Source organism: Oryctolagus cuniculus, chromosome 12 (genome assembly GCF_964237555.1).
Source record: "Oryctolagus cuniculus chromosome 12, mOryCun1.1, whole genome shotgun sequence".
Lineage (NCBI taxonomy): Eukaryota > Metazoa > Chordata > Mammalia > Lagomorpha > Leporidae > Oryctolagus > Oryctolagus cuniculus.
Genome location: NC_091443.1, coordinates 44,277,899 through 44,290,098, shown reverse-complemented (window position 1 = coordinate 44,290,098; position 12,200 = coordinate 44,277,899). Strand labels below are relative to the sequence as shown.

Genomic DNA, 12,200 nt, shown 5'->3' with positions numbered 1-12,200 from the left:
AAGCCAGGAGCCAGGAACTTCTTCCAGGTCTCCCACATGGGTGCAGGGGTCCAAACACTTGGGCCATCTTCCACTGTTTTCCCAGGCACTCTAGCAGGGAGCTGGATCAGAAGTGCAGCAGCTGGGACTCACAACGGTGCCCATATGGGATGGCAGCATCACAGGCAATGGCTTTACCCACAGTGCTACAATGCTACCTAGAATCTTTTTAAAATGAGAAGCCAACAGATCTGACAAAAGTCTGGAGTTAGAGATTTTATTTTCTGGACTGAGCTTTGCTCTGGAATTATTTTAAGATTTCATTTTAACTGTGCTGCCCCATGTTTCTTGGATTACAGGATAACTAGACTACCAGAGTGGTGTTAAAATACTGCATTGGAAAGTGTTTTAAAATCTAGAGGTCAGATTTTCAATGCACAACTCATAAATATTTAAATCACTTAAAAAAAAAATTGCTTTCAGGTAGCACTACCATTCCAGGGGCTTTTTGAAGTTCAGCTCCAAACTACATTACGTGGAAATTCAGAAAGGCTCTCCGGTTTCAAGGTTGAGAGAAAGCAGGGCTCTGCTGTTTGGGAGGTTCTTGCTAGTTCCTGACTATAAAGTCATAGGAGGGCCAACAGCTTGCACTAAAGATCTTTCGCAGTCAGTCGAGTTCAATGTAGCTGAAGGAGAGCCCCTTTCAAGTAGCCATTTCTCAGCTCACTGCCTTAACAGACCCACCATCCGGGCCTTTCTTGCTTCCTCCTGTTCCAAGCATCAGGCTGAAGTGTTTGCCTTTCGTGGCATGAGGCTTGGCATGTTAAGGTGTATTTTTGGTCCCTGTTCACCTGGCATATGTCCCAAATGCCATTACTCGTGGCTTCACCAAGTGTGCCCAAGTTGCCCCAAAACCAAATCAAGCTGTGAACAGCTAGACTCTTATTTCAAAGGGGTTCCATGATTGCTTTCATGGAAATCTGCTTTTAGGTCTTTGTCTCATCCTGGATGTTGCCTGTGGTTTCCCCAAATAGTGCCAGAGAGCTGCACGATTATTAGGGTTTGAGCCAGATACACAGATGCAAGCAGTCACACGCCCAGGGTACAGAATGACCTCACTGGGCAACTCATGTTTCCGGGACGCTGGGGAATTCGGACATGCTGGGGGAACTTGCCCTTGCGATGGGGATGTCTGTGGTTGATATGATTCAGCAGTAAATTCTGATCTGAATTTCAGAACAATCGTGCAGCTGCTCAAAGGGACATCTGAACCTCAGATTGTCTACTTGCCAGATGGAGCAGTCCTCAGAGCGCCTTGGTCCCTGAACCAATTCACAGACAAAAGTTAGCTTTCTTCCTAGAGGAGTCGACGTTTCCGACGGCAGTAAGGCTTTCCCTGCCCGTGGAGAACACGACAGGAGGGGCTCTGCAGATCACTGTTCCCGCAGCCACCTGTGCTCCTGTGAGCCTGGCTGCCCTGCCACTTGGTCTCAGCTCTAGGTTCTCTGGCTTCTGGTTTGAGTCCAGGGCCTAGCATTCACTCCAGTTCCAGTTTGGCCATGGGACAAGGCAATCATCTGTATAATTGAGAGCCATTATTAATAGGTATGTTAGATTAAAGCTTTTCGTTTCTGGGTCACTTGAGGACAGTTCCCATTGGCCCCTGCAAAAACAGTTTCTTCTGCTGCAGGACCGTTTGCACAGCGCTTAATGAGATGTTAACGCAGAGCCTGATGGAAACTTAAAAGTCACTCACAGGTTGTCCCAGTCTCTATACATGCACGTCACTAAGCAAATACAGACTTTGGAGTACCTGGAATTGTTGGGAGGAAAAATCAGGTGATAACAATTATTTTATAGTCACTCATCATGAACGCCCTTAGTACATTTAGACACCTATTTGCTGAGTGAAGCTTGTCCCATTTGAAAAGAATCTCAATAGCCATTTTGTCAGATAGACCAGGACTCAAGCTCTGCACATTCAGAAGGAAACTTCCAATATTAAAATGTAGAATTTAAATATTCAACTAGGGGGCAGCACTATGGCACAATGGGTTAAAGCCGTGGCCTTTGATGCCAACATCCCATGTGGGCGCCGGTTCATTTCCCAGCTGCCCCACTTCTGATCCAGCTCCCTGGTAGTGCCCCTGGGAGACCTAAAGGAAGCTCCTGGCTCCTGGCTCCAGCCTGGTCCAGGCAGCCTCAGTCATTGAGACCATTTGGGGAATGAACCAGTGGATGGAAGACTCTGTCTCTCCTTCTCTCTTTTTGCCGTTCTGCCTTTCAAGTGAATGAATGAATCTTTGGGGGAAAAAAAAATCAACTGCTGTCATTTCATTCCAGTTCCCCTTCTCCTTTCACAAAAGTTCAATGGTAAAACGAAGGGGTTCTTGAGGGAAGCATTTGCTCTAGTTTGCTAGGCATCATAGTCTAACAATAGTTTCTTCTCCTCCTCATGCCCTCTACTGATTTTCTAGTAAGAATAGCAGAAAAGTGGCTTTCCCTAACTTGCAAATGAATTTTTAGAGCTGTCCATTTGTAAGAGGTACTCTTGAAATTTTTATTTAGTTGGGTATTGACTCAGCAGGCCTTGTTTTCTTCATTTATTTTTGAATATTTTTATAATTTTTATTTGACAGGCTGGTGGCAGGGAGAAAGCAAGCTTGAGGGCACATGAGCTCCCATCTGTTGCCTTACCCCTCACATTCCTCTAACAGCTCCAGGCTGGGGCTGAAGCCAGCCAGGAACTCAATCTGGGTCTCCCATGTGGGTGGCAGGAATCCAATCAAGAAGCCTCTAGGCTGCCTCCCAGGGCCTGCACTGACAGGAAGCTGAGTCCAGAGCTGGACAGTAAACCCAGGACTCTGATGTGGGACACTAGGTCAAACGCTATTGTCCTCGAGGTTGGGTCACTCTCTTGCTAAATGGCACTTTCTTTGTTCTCCAGTTCTTTAAAGACTCCCTTCTCCCCTTTCCTGAAAATATAGCTGTTTCATTTCTATGCCTGCTCATCATGTTAAAACTAAAATCAAAGTAGATTGTATGTGTATAGGAAGGAAGGAATTTCTAAACAAGGATACCAATTTTTAACTTAATGTCAAGAATTCTATACAGAACACCTGCTTAAAAAGAAAATTCTGTGCTAACCCAGAAGTTGTTTACTGCATGTTAGCATTTTTCCTAACTGTAAAATTGATTTTCCTTAATATGACCCTAGATAATGTTTAATTTGGATAAAGTACACATCATTCTGGATGAGATGGTGTTAAATGGCTGCATTGTGGAAACTAATCGTACAAGAATTCTTGCCCCTCTACTAATTCTTGATAAGATGTCCGAAAGCTGAACGGAAGGCTCTGCTGGATTTATGGAAGAAGTATGAACACCATGGAACACATCTCAGCATCTGTGGCCCAAAAGAAATCTGCCAGACCACACACTACAAAATGGGGTATTCTTCCAAAGGCTCTATAAATAGGAGTGTTCCACAGTTCCTTAGTGGAAAACAAAACTGTATTTTAAAGTATGTAAAAATTTTCTCTAAATTGAGAGACTGTTCTTTTCTAACTGTAAGCGCACTTCCCCGGCTTCTTTAAATTTTGTTGAGTACCTAAGGAATCCTATTTGGTCTCTGCTTCTTTTTGCCAATTAAATTCAGGATGAGCAGGCACATAGGAAGAAAGTATAGCAGTTGTGGATCAATTTCAGAAATTGATTTAAACACACAAGGCACTTTGAATAACATTGTTTCTCAATGATTTTCCTCAATAAAGTCTTAGTAAAACTCTCAAAAGGCTTTACTATAACAAGTACCTAATGAAGACTTAAGAGTGAAATTTTACTTTCCAGTTTCTAAAAGCCTTTGGTACCTATTTTAAGGGCACTTAGCAATTGTAATGCCAGCATGTAATTAACTCTATAGAGGATGTTGCTCTCAAATAATAAACATTAAGTCCTTAAAAGTATCCTTTTTTATAACATTTTAAAGGCTAAACCTTATAAGTAAATTTGTTCACGACATTTAATTCAGCCTGAAGTTTAGAAATAAAAATTATCTATGTTCAGGTTGGCATGAAAGGAATCCTGTCCATCCTGACCCTTACTCTTTTAACACCTCCTGAAATGACCTGAAGCAAACCACCCACCAGCTCACTGCAGAAGAGCAGTGCCCTGCTCCCTGAAAGCTTTCCGGATGTTTCTGCTGTTCACTCAGCAGGATCACAGCACAGTCTTGGTATAACAGCACCTATCTTGCAACCAAGGGTTGGAGGACAGTTAGAAAGAAGGAAAGAGAGATAATGTCACATTAAGACATCTGCCATCTATGGAGTGTCCCAAGAGTTCTTTCAACTGCAACAGTGTCCTCCAAGAGAATGTAAGTGGACTAGGAACTGACTCTTCAGTACCATGGTGTTTTTTCCTCTTGTGTGTGTGTGTGCTGTGTTGGGGGTGGGTGACTTTCTTTTGTTGGTCAGTAGTGGATTACAAAACCAAACTTGAGCAGGTCTGACACATTCTAGAAGGCAGAAGCAAGGCTTCTGAAGTGGAAAGTAAGTGGTATGTGTGTATAAATCCACTTTTGTGCTAAGTAGTCAGGGTCTAGGGAAAGCCCAGTGTAGATCAAAGTACTTTGGAGGTCTTTTGGAAACACACTGGTTGGAAAACACTGTCCTAGTTGACAGCATTTAATCAGTAGCACATTCAGGTAACTGTTAAAACTGGTACACCAGAAGTAGCTAGGGAGTGAACAAAATTAATTTTGGGGTCACACCAAAATAGTAGTTGAATTACATCTTGGCACAGATTTTAGTACCTTGAGAGAACTTTAAAAAAACAGTAGGTATCACAGGAAAAAACACTAAAACACTTGACAGTATATTTGGAGACCCCCAATATTTGACTCATACGGAGTGAACTGTCACGTGACTGTGCATGCAAGCTGTCATCATCTCACTTCAGCAATTTTTTTCATACTCAAGAGGTCTGTCTTGGGTTGGTCAGCCTTGCCTTGTTTTTGGGCTGCTTCTGAGAAATACTCCTAACATTTCAAAGCTAATAATTTTATAAGACAGATCAAATTACAGCTACTGCAATTTGCTAGACCAGAGCTCAGCAAACTTTTTTTGTAAAATGCCAGATCCCAAGTATTTGTGAGACATACAGTCTCTGCTGACAATTCAATCCTGCCATTGTACTGTGGAAGCAATCATAAATAGCATGTAAATGGATGAGCATGGCTGTGTTCTAATCAGACTTTACCCATGGATGCTGAAATTTAAATTTCATATAATTTTCATATTTTTGAAAAAAATTTTAAATTATTTAAAACCATGCTTAGCTTATGCATGATACAAAAACAGGCAGCCATAGTTGGCCAGCCTCTGTGTTAGGCTAGTCTTGGTTAAAGCTGACTACTGTCAGACATCTGAGAGGCTTAAATAATGGCAACACTAAACACATAAACTGAATTTTTAAAAAAATTTTAAATCGATTTATTTATTTAAAAGAGAGGCAGAGAGGGAGGGAGAGGGAGGGGGGAAAGAGAGAAAAAGAGAGAGAGAGAGAGAGAGAGAGAGAATATCTTGATCCACTGGTTTACTCCTCAAATGGCCACAATGGCTAGGACTGGGCCAAGTTGAAGCCTGGGGCCATGAACTCCATCCTGGGCTTCTACGTGGGTGGCAGGGGCCCAAGGTCTTGGGCCATCCTCTACTTCTTTCCCAGGCACTTTAGCAGAGCAGCCAGAACTCAAACCTGCACTCCAAAATGGGATGCAGGTATTGCAAGCAGCAGGTTAACTTGCTGTGCCACAATGCCAGCACCTAAACTGGATTTTAATTCTAACATTAATATATAGTTTTCCTTGTGTATTCATGACTTTATCAGAACCACCACCACCACCACCACCACTATTTTTTGGATTGAAACATAGGTCATACATTTAAATATTGCTTTTATGGTTTATTTTAATTTTTATTCTCACAGAGAACTGTGAAGCTGACAATAAGGTAAAGAATTTAAATGCTGCCTCTGATTATACAATCACAACATTCTCATGCAGCAAATACAAATAATTCAGTCAGTCATCTGTATCTTCAAGTACCAACTATGGACAAAAATTATTTGAAGAAAAAAACTGCCCTTACTCTTAACATGTAGAGACTTTTTTCCTTGTCATTACTTCCTCGGTAATACAACACTTATGTTGTATTAGGGATTATAAGCAACCTAGAGATGATTTAATCAAGTATTTGGGAGGATGTGCATAGACTGTAAGCAGATACTACAGCATTTTACATACAGGACTTAGGCATCCATCCAGAGGGGGCCCTGCAACCACTCCCCCACGACTGAGATAACTACTCAAGTCATCGACCACAGTGGGAGACATCGCTCCTACCACGGAGAGGGAATGTGCCTTTTACATGGGTAAGTATTGGGTAATTTCAACATGCTTCTGGATCCTTAAAAAAAGCCAATTGGACAAATTAGTCCTAGTAACAATTTCTTTCTCCTATATGCACAGATGTGGTAATAACAGGAATTCAAAAATGGAAATACAGTCCTTCTTCAAAACCAGGAGATAGCAGTATCCCAGTAGTTTCGTTTCACACTAACACAATATTTAAAAATCACTCTTAGACTTCAGACTTAACACATCCCTGCAGAAAAAAATGGTAAGCAGCAGTCTGCTAAAAAGTTACAAATAACTGGTCATTTCTAACTCAAGACCACCTTAAAGATAGAGCTCATAGCTGGATCACAGTTAAGTCTGAGGCTTCCAATTTCAGGTAGAATACTATTTATTTACTATAGAAAAATATACTTCTTCATGTAGTGATTTTAGAAAACTAAATTTGAATGATTCAAAATGACAAGTGTCTGCTTAAGCTCTTAGGTCTGATGACTGCAGTCAAATAGTCACATGACACAGTTTTGTACGCTGCAAACATTTTAATGATTATTGTTGAGCATACATTTTGGAAATTTTTTTACTTCAAACTGCAACAAGTTAAATAAATGTTTATAATATACAAAGAAAATACAACCCAAAGTAAAACTCGCTTTAAGTGTGCCTTGCACCTAGACCAGTGTTTCCCACCCCCGCCCCTTAATATACCTTTATTTTCAAGCTGCACAAACACACTTAAGAATTTGATCTTTATAGTATGGCATTTAGGAAATAAAAATGTACTCCCACCTCAAAGAAATAAAAAGGTTGTGCATGATTATATGCCAAACAAAAGAGAGAACACTAGAATATTCTGATAGTGCAGGCATCATTAAAAGGAAAAGAAAAAGCTTGAGATGCTCAATAACCCTCTATGTTTTAAGGAAGAATTTTTGACCAAGTAGCTTAAAAGCCAGCAAAACAGGTATCAGTGATGTCAACTGTAGTGTTTGGAGTATGAAATGACAAACTTGACACAAATACACTGTTAGAAATTTCCCAGTGAACACTGAAGATCTGAGGAGCTGCTCTTTGGAACAGTCACGTCGGACCACCTTATTCCAGTCACGTAAGCCCTTGGAAAGCAACACAGTGTTCTGTGCTATATGCTTGCTGGCTGGGGAGTTAAGGGATTTGTTTTGTCATTAGCAGCTAACAAACTTATTCCACATGTTCTTAAAGCCTTAATGGTGGAAAAAGGCAAGTATCATTAGCGTGGAGGATCATACACTTCTCTGCACACAAACACAAGAGGCTTCACTAGTATTTTAAAAGTTTCTGATGTCGCCCATTGCACTTCAAAGCTCAATTGAGATGAAAGCCTTTCTCCATTGTAGCAGCTAGTAAGCGTTCCCTCATGATCTCCTCGGAAGAATATTCAGGCAACTTAAGATAATGCACACATGTATTTACTGACGGATAGCTTGCATCAGTAGCATCAACCTACGGAAACAAGGTGAAAAGAACAGAAGATCCAAGTTTATTATTTCCTTCGACCCTCAAGTAACCACATTCCATTCAAAGTCTCCATTAGCGAGAGTCTGTACCTTGCGTACAACTGTGAGCCTGGGATGCAGGTTAGCCAGTCCACCGGGGGGCAGAGTTGAACAACCTGTGGTAAACTGCAGGAATGCTTTCCTTTCATCTGAAGACATGCCACACAGAACCCTCACAAACCTGAGGAAACCAGGGCTGGAAGAACAACGGGATAGTTTTCTTGATTTGACAGCAGGTTTAAAAGAAAAACACTATCACTGCTCTGTAAGCCAGTAATACTTCCTCTCTGAAAATAATACTCCCAAGTTAGGGGAACATACATGGAGAGACTACTGGGTAAGTAATAAATAGGCTAATGTAAGTTACCTTAAAAATCTCTTTATGCCAGCCTTGTGGTGCAGCCTGTGATGCGGGCATCCTGTAGGAGCTCTGGTTTGAGAACTGGCTCCTACACTTCTAATCTAGCTCCCTGCTAATGTGCCTGGGAAGCCAGAGGAGGACTGCCCAAGTACTTGGGTTCCTGCCACTCAGGTAGGACACGTAGACGGAGTTCCAGGTTCCTGCGTTGGCATGGCTAAGCCATGACTTTTGCAGCTATTTTGGGAGTACATCAGTGGATGGAAGAGTTGTCCTCCCCTCTCTCTGTAACTCTGCCTTTCAAATAAATCTTTTGTTCTTAAAAAGAATCTCTCAAAGACAGCCCCCCAAATACTGCTGTGCACTTATAAATGGTAAATACTCAAACAGTGGTGGAGTTTTGGGATCATATATTATGCAACAGTCAGCAAATCAGAAAAGCTCAGATGTGCTTATATAATTAACTCCAATAAGGCTAAATTTACCAAAGGGAACTTGAAATAATCCATTTTCCTTCCATTAAAATGATCAGTTGCCTTGTGATAAATTTGTGTGATGACATACCACGTGTCACTGAAATGAACTACTACTACTTGCCACACATGGATGAGTGTCATAATCAAATATTAAGCAAAAGAATCCAGATCATGAAGAACACAGACCACATGGTTTAATTTATTAACATTCAAAAGCAAGCAAAAGTAATCAATGGATATTGATTCAAATACCAGAAAAGGAAGGGGATCTTTGAAGTTGTTCCTTATTCTGGATACCAACTATAGAGGTATGTTCATTTTGTGAAAATTCTGTAAGCTATGTATATAATTTGCATTCTCATGACTGTTTAGTACTAAGCTTATTTTAATATAAGCACAGTATAACACAGCCTAAGGGTTTACCATGTACACAATTTAAAAGCAATGAACAATTAACAGGTAAATGAGTAAAAGAACCTTAAAATCAAGTACAATTCAATTGTCTTTTGGTGTATGCTCAATCTCATCAATGAATATGCACTTTGATAATCATGAGACTTCACTGCTTTCTCATTTGCCTTATGAGTAGTTCATTAACAGTTAAAGTTCTTACATGAATCTGTCATTTGATTTTGGGATATAAACAATTTTGCTGATCTCAGAAAATATGATCACATACCTGTCACGTGTATAGCCCAGCTTCGGCTCAGTGTAATTGATAATATCCTCTGCTGCCCAGGATGGTGACTGGTTTCCACAGAGAATCATCTGGACTTCTTCATGGCTGAAGGAACTTAATTTCTCCATTGGAAAAACTTTATTAAACCCATCTACAAAATACATACACAGTAAAACATACAACTCAGTTTCTCAGTTATGATTAAAAAAATACCAAAATTCAAATCAAAACATCCATTATGTACTAAATGGACAGAAAAAAAACAAAAAACCTCACAAATGTTTGAATAAGAATAAATAGCTCTAAATAAAAAGTGCTAGGGTTTTATGTTCAGAAAGTTGTTTCATATCACAAATGTAAAGAGAGAATATTTAGATCATATACTATGTAAAGAGAGAATATTCAGACCATATTACTATTGTCTGTAGCCAAATTCTTCTAGCTACCCAACCTAGAGTTTACCAGCATGGTATCATACAAGATAGCAAAAGCTGTGTTTCCATTTTCAAAAGCGATTTGCAGTCTAATATACTTTACTCCCATTTTCACCTGAAGAACTTAGGTTCTTTCATGATTCAATTCATCCTTAATTGCATAATGCAGAATGTATACAACCTTATGAAGGCACAAGGGCCAAAAGTAATGGATCCCCATTACTCCAGAAAACAAGCTGAGGGTATACTATAGCTTGAGAATGTTTACCCTGTCTAGGTTACAACACCTAACCAACAGGAGGACAAAAAACTAGAGGGAAAATTCTAAGATTTCCAACAATTCTTGACCTTAATTTCAATTGTCTCAAAGTAAAATGAGAGAGATTACACTGAAGATTCTTTCAAATTACCTCTAAAGGCTTCCATCTGTTTCTGTATACCCGTATGCATGCAAAAGTCAAACATTAAATCCACATATTCTTCAGCATTATCCATTGTAATCATCTGCAAAGGAAAATTTGCCAGGATAATTATTAATATCTAGGACCAGCTCAGTAATACCTTGTTAAGAGGATGTTTCAGGATTTACAACTATATTAAAAGCAGAACCTTTACCTCATCTTCACCACTTGGCTTGAGATCCACAGCTGTAAAGCCATATATTCTTGAGGAAGGGCAAAACTGAAAATTTAAACTGGGAAGACAAAAAGATTAATTAACTGACATTCAGTGACTACTGGTGTTTTTATTTTTCTAACAGTGCGGCCAAAAGCATGAGCCTCCTCTGTCCGCCAACAAAATCATAATACCAGCTTAAATGTACATATAAGAGTTTTTCAAATGCAAAGTTTTGTACACAAAAACTGCTAAGCCAACTGTGATCAAACCTGCCTGGTTTTGCAGACACTGCATGAAACCACCCTCTTGCCTTATTTCACTTTATCCTTATGGCACAAAATTAACAAACTAAAGATTTTTGCCATGACTTATGGCATGACCTGTTTGTAAGACTTTAATCAAGAAGAAACTATTTCTCTACTAAAGTTATTCACTCCATACACAAAAGTGTATAAAAAGTCAAACCTTGATTACACAAGTCTGTGTCATTTAACAGGGCTATGGGGGCCAGTGTTGTGGGTTAAGCAGCCACTGTAATGACAGCATCCTGTATAAGAGTGCCAGTTTGAGTCTTGGCTGCTCTACTTCTGGTCCACCTCCTTGGTCATGTGCCCAGAAAGGGCAGGGGGAAATGGCCCAAGTAATTGGGCCCCTGGCACCCACACAGGAGACCAGGATGAAGTTTTTGGCTCTTGGCTTCAGTTTGGCCCAGAGCTGCCTCTCTCTCACTCTCTATCTGTTGTGCTGCCTTTCAAGTAAATAAATAAATCTTTAAAAAGAAATAAACAGGGATATTTTGAGAAGTGCTTCATTAGGGAATTTCTACTTAGACAAACCCAGATGGTATAGCTTACTACACAACTAGGCTAGATGGTACAGCATACTGATCCTAGACTACCAATCTGTACAACAATGTACTGGACTGAATACTGCTATATGCAAATGTAACACAATGATTAAGTATTTGTGTATCTAAATGGAATAACATAACAGGCATATTTAAGCCCTACTGTAATCTTATGGGACCACTCTTGTATATGTGGTCCATTGTTGACTAAAACATTATGTATCATATAACTGTATAACCATTTATCAAACACAACGTCCTCATTTTATTAGTAAACATAAAAAAGAGGAATTGACATTGTGCAGTACATTAAGCTGCCACTTGTGACACCAGCATCTCATACTGGAGAGCCAATTCAAACCCCAGTTGTTCCACTTCCAATGGCAGCTTCTTGCTAATGTGCCTGCCAACCAAAACAGTGGACGATGTCCCTAATACTTGGGCCACTGCCACCCATGTGGGAGACTAGGCTGGAGTTCCTGGCTGTGGTTTCAGCCTGGCTTTGGCTTGGCTTCGGCCTGGCTCAGCTGTAGCTGTTGTGGCCACTTGGGGAGTGAACCAGTGGATGGGAGATTGAGATCTCTTTCTCATTCTCGTTTTTCTAATAAATAAATAAATAAATAAATCTTTAAAAAAAAAAAAAAAAAAGAGAGAAAACCTTGCAGTCAGCCTACAAGCAGGAGGATGTACTAAAGGTATGAAAATTACATGAATACAAATGAACATTTACAGCATGCAAATTAGCCGATATAGCCATTAGGGATAACATTTACATACCAAGCAAACTATCTTTGAGGTTTGCCAAATAGGTTTTATATATTAGCTGATTACTGGCTGGGGCCAGCGCTGTGCTACATCAAGC

At 40.1% G+C, this 12,200-nt stretch overlaps 2 protein-coding genes across 29 annotated transcripts in view; one reads left to right on the top strand and one right to left on the bottom strand.

Annotated features, from left to right (window-relative positions):
- Nucleotides 1–3,941, top strand: part of AP4S1 (adaptor related protein complex 4 subunit sigma 1) — a 51,186-nt gene extending 47,245 nt beyond the window's left edge. For all 11 annotated transcript variants that reach the window (XM_070053801.1, XM_070053799.1, XM_070053800.1 and 8 more), the window contains one exon: nt 3,197–3,941. In XM_070053801.1, the coding sequence (XP_069909902.1) occupies nt 3,197–3,325 (129 nt within the window). In that variant the 3' untranslated portion in view covers nt 3,326–3,941. The remainder of the gene's footprint in view (nt 1–3,196) is intronic.
- Nucleotides 3,942–6,913: 2,972 nt separating this feature from the next.
- Nucleotides 6,914–12,200, bottom strand: part of HECTD1 (HECT domain E3 ubiquitin protein ligase 1) — a 100,762-nt gene continuing 95,475 nt past the window's right edge. For all 18 annotated transcript variants that reach the window (XM_070053782.1, XM_002718126.5, XM_070053783.1 and 15 more), the window contains 5 exons: nt 10,489–10,567; nt 10,284–10,377; nt 9,440–9,590; nt 7,978–8,122; nt 6,914–7,873 (listed from right to left, as the gene is read on the bottom strand). In XM_070053782.1, the coding sequence (XP_069909883.1) occupies nt 7,736–7,873; nt 7,978–8,122; nt 9,440–9,590; nt 10,284–10,377; nt 10,489–10,567 (607 nt within the window). In that variant the 3' untranslated portion in view covers nt 6,914–7,735. The remainder of the gene's footprint in view (nt 7,874–7,977; nt 8,123–9,439; nt 9,591–10,283; nt 10,378–10,488; nt 10,568–12,200) is intronic.